A 17337-nucleotide genomic window follows, 5' to 3' on the forward strand; every position below is an offset into this window, starting at 1 on the left:
CCTGACCGAGCATGAACAAAGCTAGGGGAAACAAGAAAGCTGCGTCAGCAGGTAGCCCTGAGCTCCATGTCATCTACCACCATTTCATCAGCGCCTCTCCCTTGGCTTACACCTGAGTGTGCATGGGAATTCTCTTATGATCAGATATTGGGAGAGGAAAACATTGCTGGTTCCTAGATGGGTTGACACCATATGTGGGTATAAGGCAAAAATGGCCTGAAGCCGTAGTGTGGTCTCACTCAAGGCTGGTCTTAAAAGATGGGAGTGAGAAGTCCTCCTAAAGAAGAGCTTAGGGCAGTGGACCTTATCATCAGTTTGTGGGGAACTGAAGTTAAAATACATTCAGATTCATAGACCGTGATAAATTGTTTGGTCCATTGGTCAGGGACCTAGAAGGTAAAAAGATTGGAAGATTAGGACAATGAGCTCTGTAGTAGAGGCCTGTGGATGGGCCTATGGGTATGTGAACAAAGTTCAAAGATCTTTGTAAGACATGTTAACACCTGCCAGGGAGTATCCATCATGGAAGAGGCACCAGGCCATTCCAGAGCTATGTAATGGGCATATAAATGGAGTTGCCAGAAGGATTTGAGATACATGCGTCCAACAGTACAGGCTTTCATGCATAAAGGCTAAAAAAACCTACTTCTACAGTGGCTCACGCCTGTAATCCCAACACTTTGGGAGGCCAAGGCGGGTGGATCATGAGGTCAAGAGATCAAGACCATCCTGGTCAACATGGTGAAACCTCGTCTCTACTAAAAACATACAAAAAATTAGCTGGGCATGGTGGCGCGTGCCTGTAATCCCAGCTACTCAGGAGGCTGAGGCAGGAGAATTGTCTGAACCCAGGAGGCGGAGGTTGCCGTGAGCCGAGATCAAGCCATTGCACTCCAGCCTGGGTAATAAGAGCGAAACTCCGTCTCAAAAAAAAAAAAAAAAACCTACTTCTATTACCCAAAGTCTAACCTGCCAGCATCAGAGACCAATGCTGAAACCCCAGTATGCACCATCCATAGAGGAGCCCAATCAGCCACTTGAAAACAAGTTGTATTATAGTCACCATAGGGTTACTCTCATCCAGAATTTCATTCAGATGTCAGGACTGATGATGTCACAGACATACACCCACCCAGCCCCCGCCACACACAGAAGATGTGAAGAAGTTTATTACGCACATCTTCATGTTAATGGGCATTTTACTCTCTGTTAAAATTCTCTGTTAAAGTAGCTAGTTTGATATGTATCTTATAATGGGTCCTGACTGACATCTCCTTCCACACTAAATTGATGACCCACTGTACTATTTGAAACTCTGCCACTGGAGCAGTTCTCCCTTAGCACTGTCCCTCAGGGCCACCCCTGAGTAGAGGGGGAGTGTGACTGCAGTCTGTTCTTGACTGTAGCAATGACTGAGCTGACAGATTCATAAATCAAGCTTGGGATTTTTTTCCTCCTTCATCATCTGTTCATAGAGACATCCCCATGAAGACAGTGAGCTGAGAGAAAGGAGTCAATGCAACAGGCTATCTTGACCTAATGCTGATTATACCATTTTCATCTTAATGCTGGTTGCCGCTGTGTTTTTCCAACACTATGACTTGGTGTATCTGACAAAACCCAACTCACGATGTACATCTCCAACCACATCACTGTTTAATGATGCGTGATAAGGTTTTCAGTCTCTTACAGGACTCAGCAGCATCAGGAGCTCCTTTCTGAATGGTGGATGGATAGCTGAGTATGCCTTGGCATTGCTTTAGAATTGCGTCTCCTCAATGAAGGCTTTCCAGAGACCCTCACACAGCATCCTTACATATTCCCTCTAGCACCATGGGTTCCACTTACTGCAATGGTCCAAGCTGCAGGCTGCTTATACCATAGCCTGAAATTGCTGCAATTCCCTCTCTCTTACTCTGGACTGCACTCAAAACTGGCTGCTTCCAAGTCCAAGTCACGCAACAGACAGATCAAACAGTGTTCCCAACTGTGGTATGTGCTGCCTCCAAAGATCAACAGAAACCTACTAGCACCGTTCCTCTTTCTTAGTGGTAGGAAGTACAAGGTCTAACAACTTGTCCTTCACCAACATACCCTAGACTACAGAATCCTTAAAACCTTCACTAATGTGACAAGGCCCTAAATCTTTGCTGTAATTTCCCACCATCTGGTATGCATGCCGGAAGACTTACCACTTACTGCTCCCCAGTTCCAATTAACAAACAAACAAATAGTGTGATGTTCTGCAGCATATCCAGAGGATTAAATTCCCTTTGGATTATAATGTGGTAGACGGGTCTAGAGCAAGAGCCCTGGTGCAGGACGACGAATATGCACTACTGTCCTTGTCAGGTGAATTTGAACCAATTTTTATTTCCCTTATTAATATGAATTTCAAAAATTTAGTGCTGGAGGCTGTGTTGATAAGTTCCAGTGATGATATAACATCTGAGGCTGGGTACAGTGGCTCACACCTTTAATCCCAGCACTTTGGGAGGCTAAGACAGGAGGATCACTTGAAGCCAGGAGTTCAAGACCAGCCTGGGCAACATAGCAAGACCCCATCTCTACAAAAATACTTTTTAAAAAAGTTAACTAAGCATGGTGGTATGCACCTGTAGTCTCAGTTATTTAGGAGGCTGAGGTGGAAGGATCCCTTGAGTCCAGCTTGGGTGACAGAGTGAGACTCCACTGCTAATAATAATAAATCTGGCATAGTGGCTCTGATTGGAACTACAACTCGGTTAAGTTTATATTAATCTACAAATGTCTTCCATGACCCTTTTAATGTTTCACAGGCCATATTGGTGAATTAAATGAGGACATGATGTGGACCAACACCCTCACACCCTTTAAGACCATTCTCCCTTTCTTCCTAGAATGTGGCATTGTCTCTGATTTATTATTTTGATAAAGGAGTGGTGGCCTCAGGGGCTTCCTATTGACCTTCCCTATCATAATGACTCTAACTCAAAGGACTCAACGAGGGTTCTGCTAGCTGCTAAGTGTATCAGTCCTCATGATGAACTCGGGAACTGAGGAAATGACCACAGGCCTAGATCCAGATACCCTGTCAGATGGACTGGTGAAGCGACTGTGTTCGTCACCTTCCTTATACTGCAGAGTTCTCTTCCTGCCTGAATTAAATGAAACAATGCATATAAAGGGCCTGGGCAATGCCTAGCACACAAAGCTCCTGCCCGTGTTTTCCTTACGACTCTGCATTGTAGTTGTATGGCTTCCATCGACACACACTGACGGCCTGCTGCAGGACTTTTCCTTAGATTGGCTAAAGATGGGGTCCTTGTCACACAGCCACAAAAATTTAGGCTCAAAGACTATTTGAAGGGTGACTAAGGCAGGGTTTTATTGGGTGAAAAGGGAGAGAAGAGAAACAGGGACCCTCTGCAAAGCCAGAATTCCTGCCTCACAGTTTGAATCCCATGTTCCACACAGGAAGAAGAAGAGCCAGGCTCCTCCTTGCTGCAAATGGTGTGAACTTCTGTGGCTCCACCTCAGGGCACACTGCTCCCAGTGTGCAGGTTGCTCAGAGGCTCTGCCACCTGGCTGTCTCATTCCCCTCTCTAAAGAAGTACATGAAGTACATCTAACTGCCATTAGAATAAAAATAAGGATAAAGATGAAGATAGATCTTAACTGCTTCCTGCTGACAGGGGACACTGTTTTGGGGAAACGGCAGTCAGAGCTCCCTCGGAGGCCTAAGGGTTCCCGTGAGCAGGAGTATATCTTGCTCTGGTTGCATGACCATTTGGAGTTTGACAGCCTGAAGGCAAGAACAGACAAACCAAATCAGGTTATTAGAAAACATGTATTAAAATGAAACAAGGGGAGGAGTAAGGAGAGCTCAAAAATCCCAAGACCTTTACCTGTTTGCACAGGGAGAGGGAGGCCAAAAGCCCAACTGGTAAAAAAACTTTACCCTTTTGCCAGCATGCTGGGCTTCTGGGTTCCCTTCCTCTGAGCCCAATCCTAAGCCAATCAGTTTAAGGTTTGGGAAAATAACTCTTTCCAGTTTGGAGGATGCATCTGATGGGAGTGTTCTGTATTACAGAGACACAATTACCTATCAGTGAAGAGAGGACAGAAGAGAGAAGTTTTTTTTCAAAGGAGTTCCAGGGATTCATGATGCACTAGAAAGGCGTACAGACTGAAGATGAATGGCTACCCATCTAGAAAGAGGGGAACAGGCATCTCTGGTTCCCTTCCCTTCCTAGCAGTTACCCAGGGTACATGAGGGAGAGAGGGAAGAGCATCCTCTTTCTCTCTTCTGTCCTTGCCTCCTGAATCCCAGCAAACTTGGCAGGCACTGCCATGGATGGTAAACCGGCTTGCACCCATGAAGCAGGGAGGGCCTAGAGAATAGGAACTACCCACTCTCACCTATGCTGTTTCCCATCTACTGTCAGTAGCCTTGGATTACCTAGACCTCATTTATTCCATGGATACTAATGTGGCCTTTTTCCATGAAATGGAAAGCTTCGCTTAATCGGCAGGAATCGGCCACGCTCATCTTCGCTGTGCCTTTTAACTTCCATTATTATCTGACTCTGGATCCCTCAGATCCAGGTTTTTTTTCCCTAGGGCTTTGACCCAAAGCTTGGAATTGAGTTTGGGACAAAAATGTCCCAGGACAGTTGCATAGACTCCTTATCATAAGCTGAATCACAAGCTCAGGTGTAACTGTGGAACCAAGTCCTCCTCCAATAAGGGAGAGAAAAGAATGTCTTGTGACATGCCCAGATAACTGGTGGCCATATTTATGTTTGCTAGGATTTGGATGCATGGTGTTTGGCTTCGGTTAGCTCCCTTGGTCTTATTTTCCCAGAAAGGAAACCTCTGAGTGATGGGCATCCTATTTATTCCCATCACCTGGCAGGATTTACAGGATAATTGCACAAAACTAGAATATTGATCCAGATTTTTACATTACCCATCCCCTTCTTCTTTCTGAGCTGCAGTGAGAGATTGCTGGTTGGTTCACAGGAACAAGCAAGCAGGGTTAGTCTACAATGTAGGCTAAAACTTAAAAACATTTAGTAAGTGTATAATTTAATGACAAATGTATGTTAAGTTTTGGCACATAATTTCTCTCTCTCCAGTCCTCATTTTTGTTAAGAAACAAATGATCATAGAACTCAGTGGTTTGGAAAATAAGACTTTAATTTTATATTTAGTCTAATTATTTGCATAAAGTGCAAGAAGAATAACTATTTCTACATAGGCCTTTTGGATTGGCTTTGATAGAAGTCTGTTCCACAAGGAATCTCAGATAAAACCCTTTAAAGCTGAGCCCAGCCATGGCTTTTATCCTCAAATACCTATAAGTTGGGTGATCCTCTTCTCTTAAGGTCCCAAGATAAACTTGGAGCTCTGGGACCAGTTAGAAAGTGACATTCTTTTACTGACCATAGGTCAGAAACCCTGTACAGGGACTGTATAGATGAAGGTATGCAGACAGTTTCCCCACTGTGTTTCTAACTACCCTGCAAGTCAAGCTTGACTCCCTAAAGGAAAGCATACCTTTCCAGTCAAATCCTTGGTAAAATAACCATTTTTTCCAATTGTGTCCTGTTGCAAAAGAATAATGGATTCTTATTGCACTGATGCAAACAACTATATTGCCATAAGTTAAGAAAACTCACAGATAGTTTCCAAATTCAGGAGAGGCAGGCAGAGAGAAATAAACATGCTCCAAATTTTGATTACAGGACTATACCTGTCTTAATTATTAAAGGCTATAAATAGTTCAAAATACATTTCCTTGACTCTGAAAAACAAAACAAGGATCAGCAATATTTCAAGCAAATGTCAAAAAGATTGCTTCAGCTTTCTGAGTTCGATCCATTTGGTCAATTCTTGTTTTGCTTGATATTTGTAAATATTTCAGCTTTTCATAAGTCCTATACTTTTTTTATTCCTAAGTCACAGTCTCTAAAGTTATCAGAAATATGTATTTGAGCTTATTACAAACCAGCTTTTGAAAAGAATTAAAACAAGACAACAATTCTCTATGAACAACAAAATGTCCTGGGTAATTCCAGTTAGAAACACAATTGACAAAGAAGTTTGGTTATCACCATGATTTACAATAACTTTACATAACAACCTTAATTATGATTGATAGCATATATTCAGACATAAGAACTTTAGAAATCCCATAGAAGTTTGGAATATATATTGCCATTCACCAAAATATAACCTAAAGAAAATTAAACATTATTTTGGCAATCTCATGTATCTGAGCATGTCAAATAATCCTCTTTACCTCTTTTCTGGGTGTTTCAGGGACTCTGAACCATCCAAAAAGCCAGGCATTGGAAAGACAATTTTGAAAATGAAGTTTGATTTTGGGAAGGCTGTTAAATACATTCGAAGTTTAAAACACTTGATATTGGCCAGATGCAGTGGCTGACAGCTGTAATCCCAGCACTCTGGGAGGCTGAGGCGGATGGATCACGAGGTCAAGAGATCAAGACCATCTTGGCGAAACCCAGTCTCTACTAAAAATACAAAAATTAGCTGGGCATGGTGGCACACGCCTGTAGTCCAGCTACTCAGGAGGCTGAGGCAGGAGACTAGCTTGAACCTGGGAGGCTGAGGTTGCAGTGAGCTGAGATCACACCACTGCACTACAGCCTGGCAACAGAACAAGACTCCAGCAAGAAAAAAAATAACTTGATATTATGAAATAGAATTCCAGATTACCATAAACTATTTATTTTGCCAAAATAATGACTGAGGAATTTTAAAGATGCAAAAACCTCCTATAACCCTTTACAGATTTTGCCAATGAGCTAGATTAGTGCCTTAAGAATACCTTGTTGTGCTTTTATTTCAATGCTCTAAGTACAGAAAAACTATATAATACCCTTTTGAACTTAGTCAATTTGTTCATGCAGAGAACTCCTTTGTAAGATTAATTTCCACAATCTTCCACCACTTGTTTGACCCTTCAGCTTTATCTGATCTAATTTAAAACAATTATTTAACCCTAGGCAAAAGTTTACATTTCCATGCCTTCTTATAACCTTTTGCTGAAAAACACATTTTATTGTTCTTATACACCTTGCATGTAAGTTTATTTCCAGTAGTCTCAATTACATGTTATAATGGTAACTCCTAGCAATTTTTAACTTTAATGTAAAACCTGGTACGTTGTTTTAATTGTGTGCTAGGTGTAGCCAAGTTTTGCCTTCTTAATTAAGGGTGTGGTTAGTTCCGTATGTCCACAGGCCTTACCAATTGTGAAGCCAGCAAGTCAAATAGTTTTCAAAACTCAAAAAGCAGTTTATAACTTAAAACATGTAGCAAACTATGCATCTAACTTGCACAATCTAGTTCACCTACTTACATTTTAATAACACCTGCATTTTACCAATAATCTTTAAGGCTGTTTTTATTTCTCAAAGATTAAAGTCACATGAACTGAAAGATACTACGTATTTTATCTTCCATTTAAAAAATATTTGATCCAAGCTCTTGTTTTCCTTTAGGCCAAATTATTGGAGCCCTTTTATAGACATCACACCCACATACACTACAGGCAGTCACTGGGTGGGGCCCTTTAAGAAACAGGACCAGAAAGGAATTTATTCCTAAGGCAGGATTGCTAAACAAAGCCTTGCCCCAGGAGTTATAAGGCATGCTCCTAGGATGTAAAACAAGATGGAGGCTTGCAGGGAAGTTTGTTATGAACCGTACAGACATGCAGAGCACACCAGTTTGGCTACAGCTTAAGACCAGCCTCACAAATCCTTTTTCACAATTAAAGCTTTTTCACAATATAAAGAATATTTATATTCTCTGTAAAGAGAAAAAACAACTATCACTGTTTACAGTGATAGTTGGTGGGGCTGGCCTAGTAAAATGTCCTTTAAAAGTAAAAAAGAAAAAAAAAACTTGCTTAAAAGTTAACTGCTGATATGATGGAGAAGAGGAAAGAAAAAAATGTTTTAAAATGCCTGGGGAAAGTGGTTCCTCCACCAGGGAGACAAGTTTAATCTTTGTGGGTTGGAGCTGGCCTCCCTGGTCCAGGGAGAGAGAGACTCCATGCACGGCCGAAAATGCCAGCCAGCCACTTGGGTATCTTGGGCCATGTGTCCCAGACCCGGCAGGAAGGGGAGGGTGGAGGAGAGCCACTGCTCCCAAAATAGGAAGGAAAAAATCATGGAGACCAAGGCCAATCTTACCAACCCCTGGGAGCAACAAGGGTGGAGGGATGGTTTCCCATAAGCTCAGAAGTCTGTGGATGAAAAGGCTTAGAAACAACAGTGAAAGGTTTTGAGTCCCCATTTCACTCACACTTCTCAAGCCCTCATGTTGCAGGCCAAAAATGTTGCAAGACTTTTTCTTAGTTCAGCTAAAGATGGGGTCCATGTCACACAGCCTACAAAAATTTAGGCTTGCAGATGATTTGAAGAGTGAATAAGGCAGGGTTTTATTGGGTGAAAAGAAAGAAAAGGGAAACAGGGAGTCCTCTACAAAGCCAGAGTCCCTGCTGGTGTGCTTCCTGCCTCACAGTTTGAATCCCACCTTCCAAACCGGAAGAGGAAGAGCCAGGCTCCTCCTTGCTGTGGCTCCACCCCAGTGCACACTCCTCCTACTGTGCAGGTTGGTTGGAGGCTCTACCAGGGATCCCTTCCCACCTGGCTGTCTCAGTCCTATCTAACAATGTTATAATTTTTTATTTCAACCACCATACATATTTTAAGGAATTTAAGATGACAATATTTTATTCTATTTACCCAGCTATTTCCCATTTTGGATGCTCATCCCTAATTTTAATGCTCTTCCTAAATTTTCCAGATTTTCCTTTGTTGTCATTTCCCTTCTACTTGAATAACTTACTTTAGCATTTTTTAAAAAGCTGGTCTACTGGAGATGAATTCTTGTGATTTTCCTTCACTGAGAATGTCTTCATTTTGCCTTCTTGATGACTATTTTCGATAGATATAAAATTCTGGGTTGACAGTTGTTTTTACTTAGCACTTTAAAAATGTTGTTCCATTGTTTTATGGGTACTCCCATGACAAAAATATTACATCTTTGGGTATTATACCATAAGTCTCTGAGGCTATGTTTCCTTTGCTTCTATTTATCCTTCTCTACATTGTTCAGATTTAAGAATTTCTGTTGCTCATCTTCAAGTTTTCCTTTGTCATCTCCATTATGCTATTGAGCCACTCTAGTGACTTTTTATATAATTACTGTATTTTCAGTTATAAGTTTTTCTTTTAAAAAATGCTTATATTTCTTTACCAAGAACCCTATATTTCCATATGTTTCAATATTATTCAGTCTTCCTTCTTGAAATATGTCTATAATAACTGTTGTTGAGTCTGTGTGGTAATTCTAATATGTGAGTCATCTTGGGGTTGACATCTTTCGATTGCCCTCCCCATCGATAGTTGTTTATGTTTTTCTTACTCTTAGTAGTTTTGTTGTATTCTGGACATTTTCAGTACTATTTTGTAAGATACTGTGTCATCTTACAACCTTTTCGAGAGTATTGATTTTTGCTTGTTCGTTTGTTTGTTTTAGCAGGCAGTCAATCCAATGAGATACAGCTGATCTTTTGTTGGCTGTAGTTCCAATGTTAATTTTTTTTTCAGAGCTTTTGGCATGCATTTCTAATCTATGCTGTATGTGTGCCACCCTGGGACCAGTTTAGGATCTGGGCGGTGATATTATCAAAGAAAAACTAAGCTGGACACTAGTTAAAGTGATAAGGACAGATCTTAATTAGTAGTAACTATTGCAATAAAGAACAGACTCCAACAAGTTTTAATTCAACTTCTATTTGCAAACAGGTAACTGGGCATTTTAAAGGGAGAATGAGAGAGGGGGCTAAGCAGGGACTGAGTAGAGTCAGGAAAGGGAAAAATTACAGAAAGCATTAAAGAGCAGGGATGGGGGGTGGTCCATGTTAGGCCCATCTAGGTTTGTTAACTGGTAGTTCCTTTTGGGAGCAGAATCTAATAGGAAAACATCATTCTAGATGGGAAAGCACTTGTTTAGAAAATTACAAAACCTGAATTGTAAAGGGAAAATAGATGGATTTGACGTCAAAATTTAAGATATCTCTAGAATAATACCAGAGTAACCGAAAGAAAATAATTTTTAAACATATAGTAAAAGAAACAATAAGGCAATTAAAATGGTACACTAATAGATATCTACTTAACACAAAGGGAGGTGGTGACGGAAGAATAGGAAACACACACACACGACCTGTAGAAACAGACAGAAAAGTGAAGGAAGTTCTTTCTCATTAGTGATTACATTAAATTAAAAGTAAAAGGCAAAGATTATCAGAATGGATAAAATACATGATCCAACTGTAAGTACAAGAGACTGGTTTTAGATTCAAAGACATAAATAGGTTGAAAATAAAGGAATGGAAAAAGATACGCTTTGCAAGCAACAACCAAAACAAAGGTGAAGTAACTGTATTAACATCAGACAAAGTAGATTTTGAGACAAAAATCATTATCAGTGACAAATAAGGACATTATACAATGATAAAAGGGTTAATTTACCAAGAAGATAAATACATATGCACCTAATAGCAGAGCACCAAAATCCATGAAGCAAAAACTGACAGAATTAAAAAGAGAAAGAAACAATTTAACAATCATAGTTGGAGACTTTAATATTGCATTTTAACAAAAGATAGAACAACTAGACAGAAGATCAGCAAGGAAATAGAAGACTTGAAAAACACAATAAAAACCGACTACACCTAATAGACCTCTATAGAATACTCCATCCAACAAGAGCAGAATATACATTCTTCTCAAGTGCACATGGAACATTCCCCAGGATAGAAATATGTTGGAATAAATCTCAATATATTCTTTAAAAATTGAAATAATATATGTTATTGACAATAATAAGATGAAATTAGAAATAAATAGTGGAAGAAAATTTGGAAATTAAACAAAACATTGTGAAGTAACTAAGGATCAAAGAAATGTAGAAAATATTTTGAGATGAATGAAGACAAGAACAACATACCAAAACTTATAGGATGCAGCAAAAGAAGTGCCCAGAGGGAAATTTACAGCCACAAACTCCTACTTTTTAAAAAAGAAAACCTTTAAATCAATAACCTAACCTTTTACCTTAGGAAACTGGAAAAAGAACAAACTGAACCCAACACAAACAAAAGAAAGAAAATAATAAAGATTGAGGAATAAATAAATAAAGGATAATTTTAAGATCAAAAAAGGTCAATAAAATGAAAAGTTGGTTCTTTGAAAGGAAAACAAAATTGACAACGCTTTATCTAAGCTGAACAAGGAAAAAGAGGGAAAGACACAAACTACTGAAATCAGGAAAGAAAGGGGGACCATTACTATCAACCTTACAGAAATAAAAAGAATTATAAAAGAATATTTTGGCCAATATAATGGACAATTCTATGGCAACAACACATATCATAGATGAAAAGAACAAATTCCTAGAAAGACACAAACTACCAAGACTGACTCAAGAGCAATAGAAAAATATTAATAAACCTATATCAAAGAAGTAAAGAGATTGAATTACAATAAAGCAACTTCCCACAAGGAAAAATCCAAAGCCAGATTGCTTCATTGGTAAGTTCTGCCAAATTTTAAATAATAATTAACTCAAACTCTTCGCATAATCTTCCAAAAAAACAGAAGAGGGAACACTTTCCCACTCATTCTATGAGGTTAGTATTACCCTGATACCAAACTTAAACAAGGACATCGCAAGAAAAGGAAACTAGAGACCAATATTTCTTATGAATAAACATGCAGAAATTCTCAACAAAATGCTAATAAACCAAATACAGCAGCTTATAAATAGAATTATATACCATAACCAGGTGAGATTTATCCAAGGGAAGCAAGATTGTTTCAACAAATAAAAAACAATTATTGGCTGGGCACGGTGGCTTGCACTTGTAATCCCAGCACTTTGGGAGGCCTAGGAGGGTGGATGGTAAGGTCAAGAGTTCGAGACCAGCCTCCAACACAGTGAAACCCTGTCTCTACTAAAAATACAAAAATTAGCTGGGCAGTGTGACAGGCAGCTGTAATCTCAGCTGCTCAGGAGGCTGAGGCAGGAAAATCACTTGAACCTGGGAGTCGGAGGTTGCAGTGAGCTAAGATCATGCCACTGAACTCCAGCCTGGGTGACAGAGCTAGACTCCATCTCAAAAAAAACAAAAAACAAAAAACAAAACAAACAAAAAATACCCCCCAACAATTATTGTGTCACTGTATTAATAAAATAAAGGAAAAATATCATAATCATCCCAATTGCTACATTAGAAAAAACGTTAGACAAAATCTAACACCATTTTATGGTCAAAAAACAAAAACAAAAAAAAAGAACTGGACAAACTAGGAATAGAAAGGAACTTCCTCAACCCTCAACCTGAATAAGGGCACCAGTGAAAAATTCACAGCGAATATCATGCTTACTGGTGAAGTTTTGAAAGCTTCCTCCCTAAGATCAGGAGCAAGACAAAAATGTCTGCTCACCACTTGTATTCAACATTGTACTAGAGATTCCAGCCAGAACACTTAGTCAAGAAAATTAATAAAGACATAGAGATTAGGAAAGAAAAAGTAAAACTCACTATTTGCAGATGAAGTGATTCAAGTTTGCAGGATATAAGCTCAATATACAAATAATGGTTGTATTTCTATATCAGCAATTAACAAGCCAAAAATGAAATGAAATTAAGAAAACAATTCCATTTACAATAGCATCAAAAAGAGTATAATACTTAGGAATAAATTTTAGCGAAAAAGAGCAAGATTTGTACACTGAAAACTCCAAAATATTGTTGAAAGAAGTTTAAGAAGATCTAAATAAATTAAGACATCTGTGTCTGTGGGTTAGAAGACTTAATATTGCTAAAATGACAGTGTTCTCCAAATTGATCTACAGATTCAGCATAACCCTTATTATGCTGGCTTCTTTTGCAGAAATTGACAAGCTGGTTCTAAAATTCATATGGAAACTCAAGGAACTCAGAATAGCCAAAGCAATCTTGAAAAAGAAAAAAAAGTGGGAGGGTTCACACTTCCTGATTTCAAACTGTACTACAAAGCTACAGTTGATCAAACCAGTGTGGTACTGGCACCAAGACAGACATATAGGTCAGTGAAATAGAATTGAGAGTCTGAAAGAAACTAATATATCTGTGGTCAGTTGAGTTTTGACCAGAGTGCCAAGTCCATTCAATGGGAAACAATTGTCTTTTCAACCAATTATGCTGAAACAACTGGATATCCACATGCAAGAGAATGAATTTGAACCTAGCCTCATTTCATACACAAAACTTAAAATGGATCAAAGATCTAAATGTAAGAGCTAAAGCTGAAAAACTCTTAGAAGTATAAATCGGCCAAGTATGGTGGCTCACACCTATAATTCCAGCACTTTGGGAAGCTGAGGTGGGAGAATTACTTGAGCCCAGGGGTTTGAGACCAGCCCAATCAACATAGTGTACACTGAAAACTCCAAAACATTGTTGAAATGGTTCTCTAAATAAATAAATATTTTTTAAAATAAAAGAATAAAAAATGAAAAAATAGCCAGGCATGATGGTATGTGCCTGTAGTCCCAATTACTCAAAAGGCTGAGATGGGAGGATCGCCTGAGCCCAGGGAGGTCGAGGATGCAATGAGCCAAAGTTGCACTGCTGCACTCCAGCCTGGACAACAGAGTGACACCCTATTTCAAAAAAAAAAAAGAAAAAAGAAAATCATTTCCTCTTAGTGTTCAAATTTGTCACTACTAATATTTTCTTGTATTTACTGTGGCTGTTTCACCTTTGCCATTCCACTGTGTTCTCTTTCTTGATTACCCAGTATCTTTAAAACTTGTCAGAATAACTGAGTATCTTTAAAACTTGTCAGAATACTGCCTTTTAAATTTATTTTCCACTATCCATCTTTGTTTTCTATGTCATTAAGTTTTGATCTTTATTTGACAGCTATCTGAATTCATCTGGTGTATTCCTAAGGCATCATGAGGCACTGAGTCAAGGTAAGACAGGAAGTGCTAAATTTCATCAGACACTGGAGAATGATGTGAGGATGCACCACCATGGTCCTCCCTGCTTTGCCATGCCTCTGGTAACGAGAAAGGACTATAAATAGACTTCACATGAGGAGAGCCCTGGTATGGAATGGCACTCAAGTGCTCTATTTTTCCACTCTCAGCTCTGACACATCTCTGACAAGAGGCAAGTAGACAGGTGGTACAAGTTCCCCTGGAGTTTGTTTCTGACAGAGACCCATCTCAGTGGCAGATGCCCCAATCCCTATGTCATAATGCAATTGTGAATTCAGAGCTCTCTCCTCACTCATGTTACTCATGCCAGACCTTGGGATGCAGAGAAATCAGAGCTGATGAACCATCTAGGGACAGGCCATGGGGGTTCGATTTTGTGTAAGTGACATGGCCAGATCTATTAGGTGGATGAGGGGTGGGTAGGTATCTCCCTGGGCTTTTCAGAACTTGAGAAAAGAGAGGATGCTAAAGTAATGTCTTTGTATAGAGCCATAGAGAGAAACAACAGTCTTACTCATTTATGTATTTCACATTTAATTCTGATGACAGACCAAAGGCAATTTAATTTTAATTTTAATTGAGGATGTTGACGAAACCATTGAATGGAAGATACTGCAGAAGAAGAAACAGCAGAAAACCAAGGTGAGAATTCCATGTAGTTAAGAGAAATCCAGAACATTTATATCTATATCATGAGGTGTGGGACTTTGACTCTTATGGATCCAGAGTCAACGCAATGTTAGCTAATTAGGAGTCAACTCAATGTTAGCTAATTTTCCCTCCATCCCCTTCTCAGTCTAGGCTGTCTGATCTGGGTCTGATTGAGACATTGAGAGTGATTGGAAAGAATGAAAGCCATCAAGAAATGCATGGGGCTGAGAGGTGAGAATGTGAGAACCTGGAATGAGAGGGTAGAATGTTCAAAATATGGAAAGACTTAGAGTAGAATATGTGGTCAGGGTATTGAAAACCCACCATAGTATTGAAATATATGGATGTGGCAGAAAGAAATCGGCCAGTGATGGTTTGGGGCTGGAATTAGCAGAGAGTAACCAGGCAGAAGGTTATGAGGCCAAGCTTTCCAAACCCAGTGAACACCGAAGAAATGAGTAACTAACAAGGTCCTGCACATTGCTACTGCACCCTTCTAGTTACTAATGGTTTTTCCCTTGATCCATGCACTGCTGAGATAGTCAGGAGAAGGACTCTGTAACTCTGAGAGTGAGGTGATGTGTCCACAGTGGCAGAGGAAGGTTACCACCAGGTCTGCTGGATCCTAGTCAGTGTCCTGCTAACTCTTCTGAACCCTAAGGAAGGGGCAGCCCTTCCTTATGTTGAGAGAGGAAACCTAGGCTCCTTCCAGGAAGATCCTAGAAGTTGGTGGCAGGAAGTTTCCTGAGTGATCTCCCTTGTCTCTGCCTAGGAAAAACCTAGAATAAGAACAAAAGCAGCCATAAAGATCCAGGCCTGGTGGCGGGGCACCCTGGTGCGTAGGACACTGCTGCATGCGGCCCTCAGGGCCTGGATAATTCAGTGCTGGTGGCGGATGACGCTGTTGAGGGTGCTGGAGAAGAAACGGCGGGCAGCTCTGATCGCCTACGCAACCAGAGAGAGGGCAGTGATCAAGCTCCAGTCTTTGGTCCGTATGTGGCGTATCCACTGGCGGTACTGCCAGGTGCTCAACGCCATCTACGTCATCCAGGGCCACTGGCAATGCCACAACTGCCAGACCTGTGCTCTCCTCCGGGGCCATTGTGTGGTCACAGCCACGCACCTGCAGTTTCACATTGAGATCATCAATTCCTAAGGGCTGGCAGGAAAGGCACTGAGTCTACTGTCCCTATTAAAGGTCTAACCTGGTCTTGTGTGTCTCACGGGGTCCCCCAGCTAATGGGAATCTTGAGACTTGAACCTTGCTGCCTCCTCTTCTCCCTTGCAAAGAATTTCAGTGAGGTTTGCCCACTGTGTCCATGGACTCTGTTTTGGGCTGATAATGGCTTTAGGAAGCTCCAGTCTGCCCTGATATATGACAGAGCTAGAAATTCTGTACCCATCCCCAGCCTTATTTTGTTCTCACTGAGAGATCTGGGAGGCAATTGGGCTGCATGTTCCTGGAGCTTCTGGGCACCTCTGCATATATGGATGGATTATTGGGCTCTGCTCTGTCAACCTAGAATCAAGGTCAGCTGGGGTCTGGGATGCCTCAGTTTCCTTTTAGGCAAGCACCTAGATGGAAGAATAGCAATATTTGGCTGATTCTCCTGGGAGCAATGCAATGCAGCCCCAGGTGAAGAATAAGAGGCTGGCCTTAGTGGTAGTGGGGCTGGGCATGCTAATGATTAGGTGGTGACCCTGAGGACTAGTGGAAAACAGAAGTTCACAGAAGCTCATCTCTTTCTCTACAATTCTCTCACCAGAACTCCTCTCCCCAAAGGTCATGTGACAAACAGGGCTCCCTCTGATATTACCCCCACCCCTACTCTTATCTCAATTATTGGTGATTTTATCATTGGTCAAGATGACCCTACAATCTCCTCCATTCTAACCTCAAATAAACGTTTTCTGCTCTCCTCAGCTATTCACTCCCACAGTCATACCAAAACAGTGCTGTTCTATAGAACTTCTGTGATGATGATGATCTTCTCTATGCTGTCCAACATAGTAGCCACTAGCCACACATGGGTGTAGTGCACCTGAAATGTGCCTAGTACAACTGAGGAATTGAACTTTTGATTTTGTTTAATTTAAATTTAAATAATCATTGGACAATGAGGCTCTAGATCTCATCATCACCAATACATGTACTATTATTCAAATTGTTTTTCTAGTTTTCCATTCTTTGATTACTTTCTTCTTTCCTTTCAGTTCACCTTTTCAATAACCCCAATAGAATATTTCTTCAGATGATAAGGTTTTCCAGTTTATTGACCCTATTATTTTTTTACAGCCACCACCCCTGACATGCTCTTGCATGTTTCTTTACCTAGTGCAGATTCCATGGTTAATTATTATCCTCTTTCCCCTGCATTACCTGACTCCCTTGGCCCACTCTTTTTCTGCAGACATGTAGGAGAGGAAGCCAACCATCTCCCTGTTCCGCACCTACAGAATAAGGGAGCATGGCTGGGACAAAACCAACAACCGTGAGGCATGGACTTAATTTATATTCGTGACCACATATCTCAACTGGACTAATTTCCCAATAAATTTCTCTAGGATATTTGCATTTACGTTTTCTGAGTTGAATAATTTACACCA

At 40.3% G+C, this 17337-nt stretch overlaps 1 protein-coding gene across 2 annotated transcripts; it reads left to right on the forward strand.

Moving 5' to 3' along the window:
* The first annotated feature begins 14387 nt into the window (after window positions 1-14387).
* On the forward strand, window positions 14388-16653 carry IQCF2 (IQ motif containing F2). 2 transcript variants are annotated; one of them, XM_002758399.6, is made up of 3 exons: window positions 14388-14457; window positions 14629-14721; window positions 15503-16653. In XM_002758399.6, exons 1-3 carry the CDS (start codon window positions 14440-14442, stop codon window positions 15884-15886), a joined length of 495 nt encoding a protein of 164 aa, XP_002758445.1. In that variant the 5' UTR covers window positions 14388-14439; the 3' UTR covers window positions 15887-16653. The 2 variants fall into 2 exon arrangements, with proteins under 2 accessions (XP_002758445.1, XP_035131583.1); XM_035275692.3 differs by having other exon boundaries at window positions 14662-14721.
* The last annotated feature ends 684 nt before the right edge of the window (window positions 16654-17337 follow it).

This window comes from Callithrix jacchus, chromosome 15 (assembly GCF_049354715.1).
Source record: "Callithrix jacchus isolate 240 chromosome 15, calJac240_pri, whole genome shotgun sequence".
NCBI classification, from domain to species: domain Eukaryota; kingdom Metazoa; phylum Chordata; class Mammalia; order Primates; family Cebidae; genus Callithrix; species Callithrix jacchus.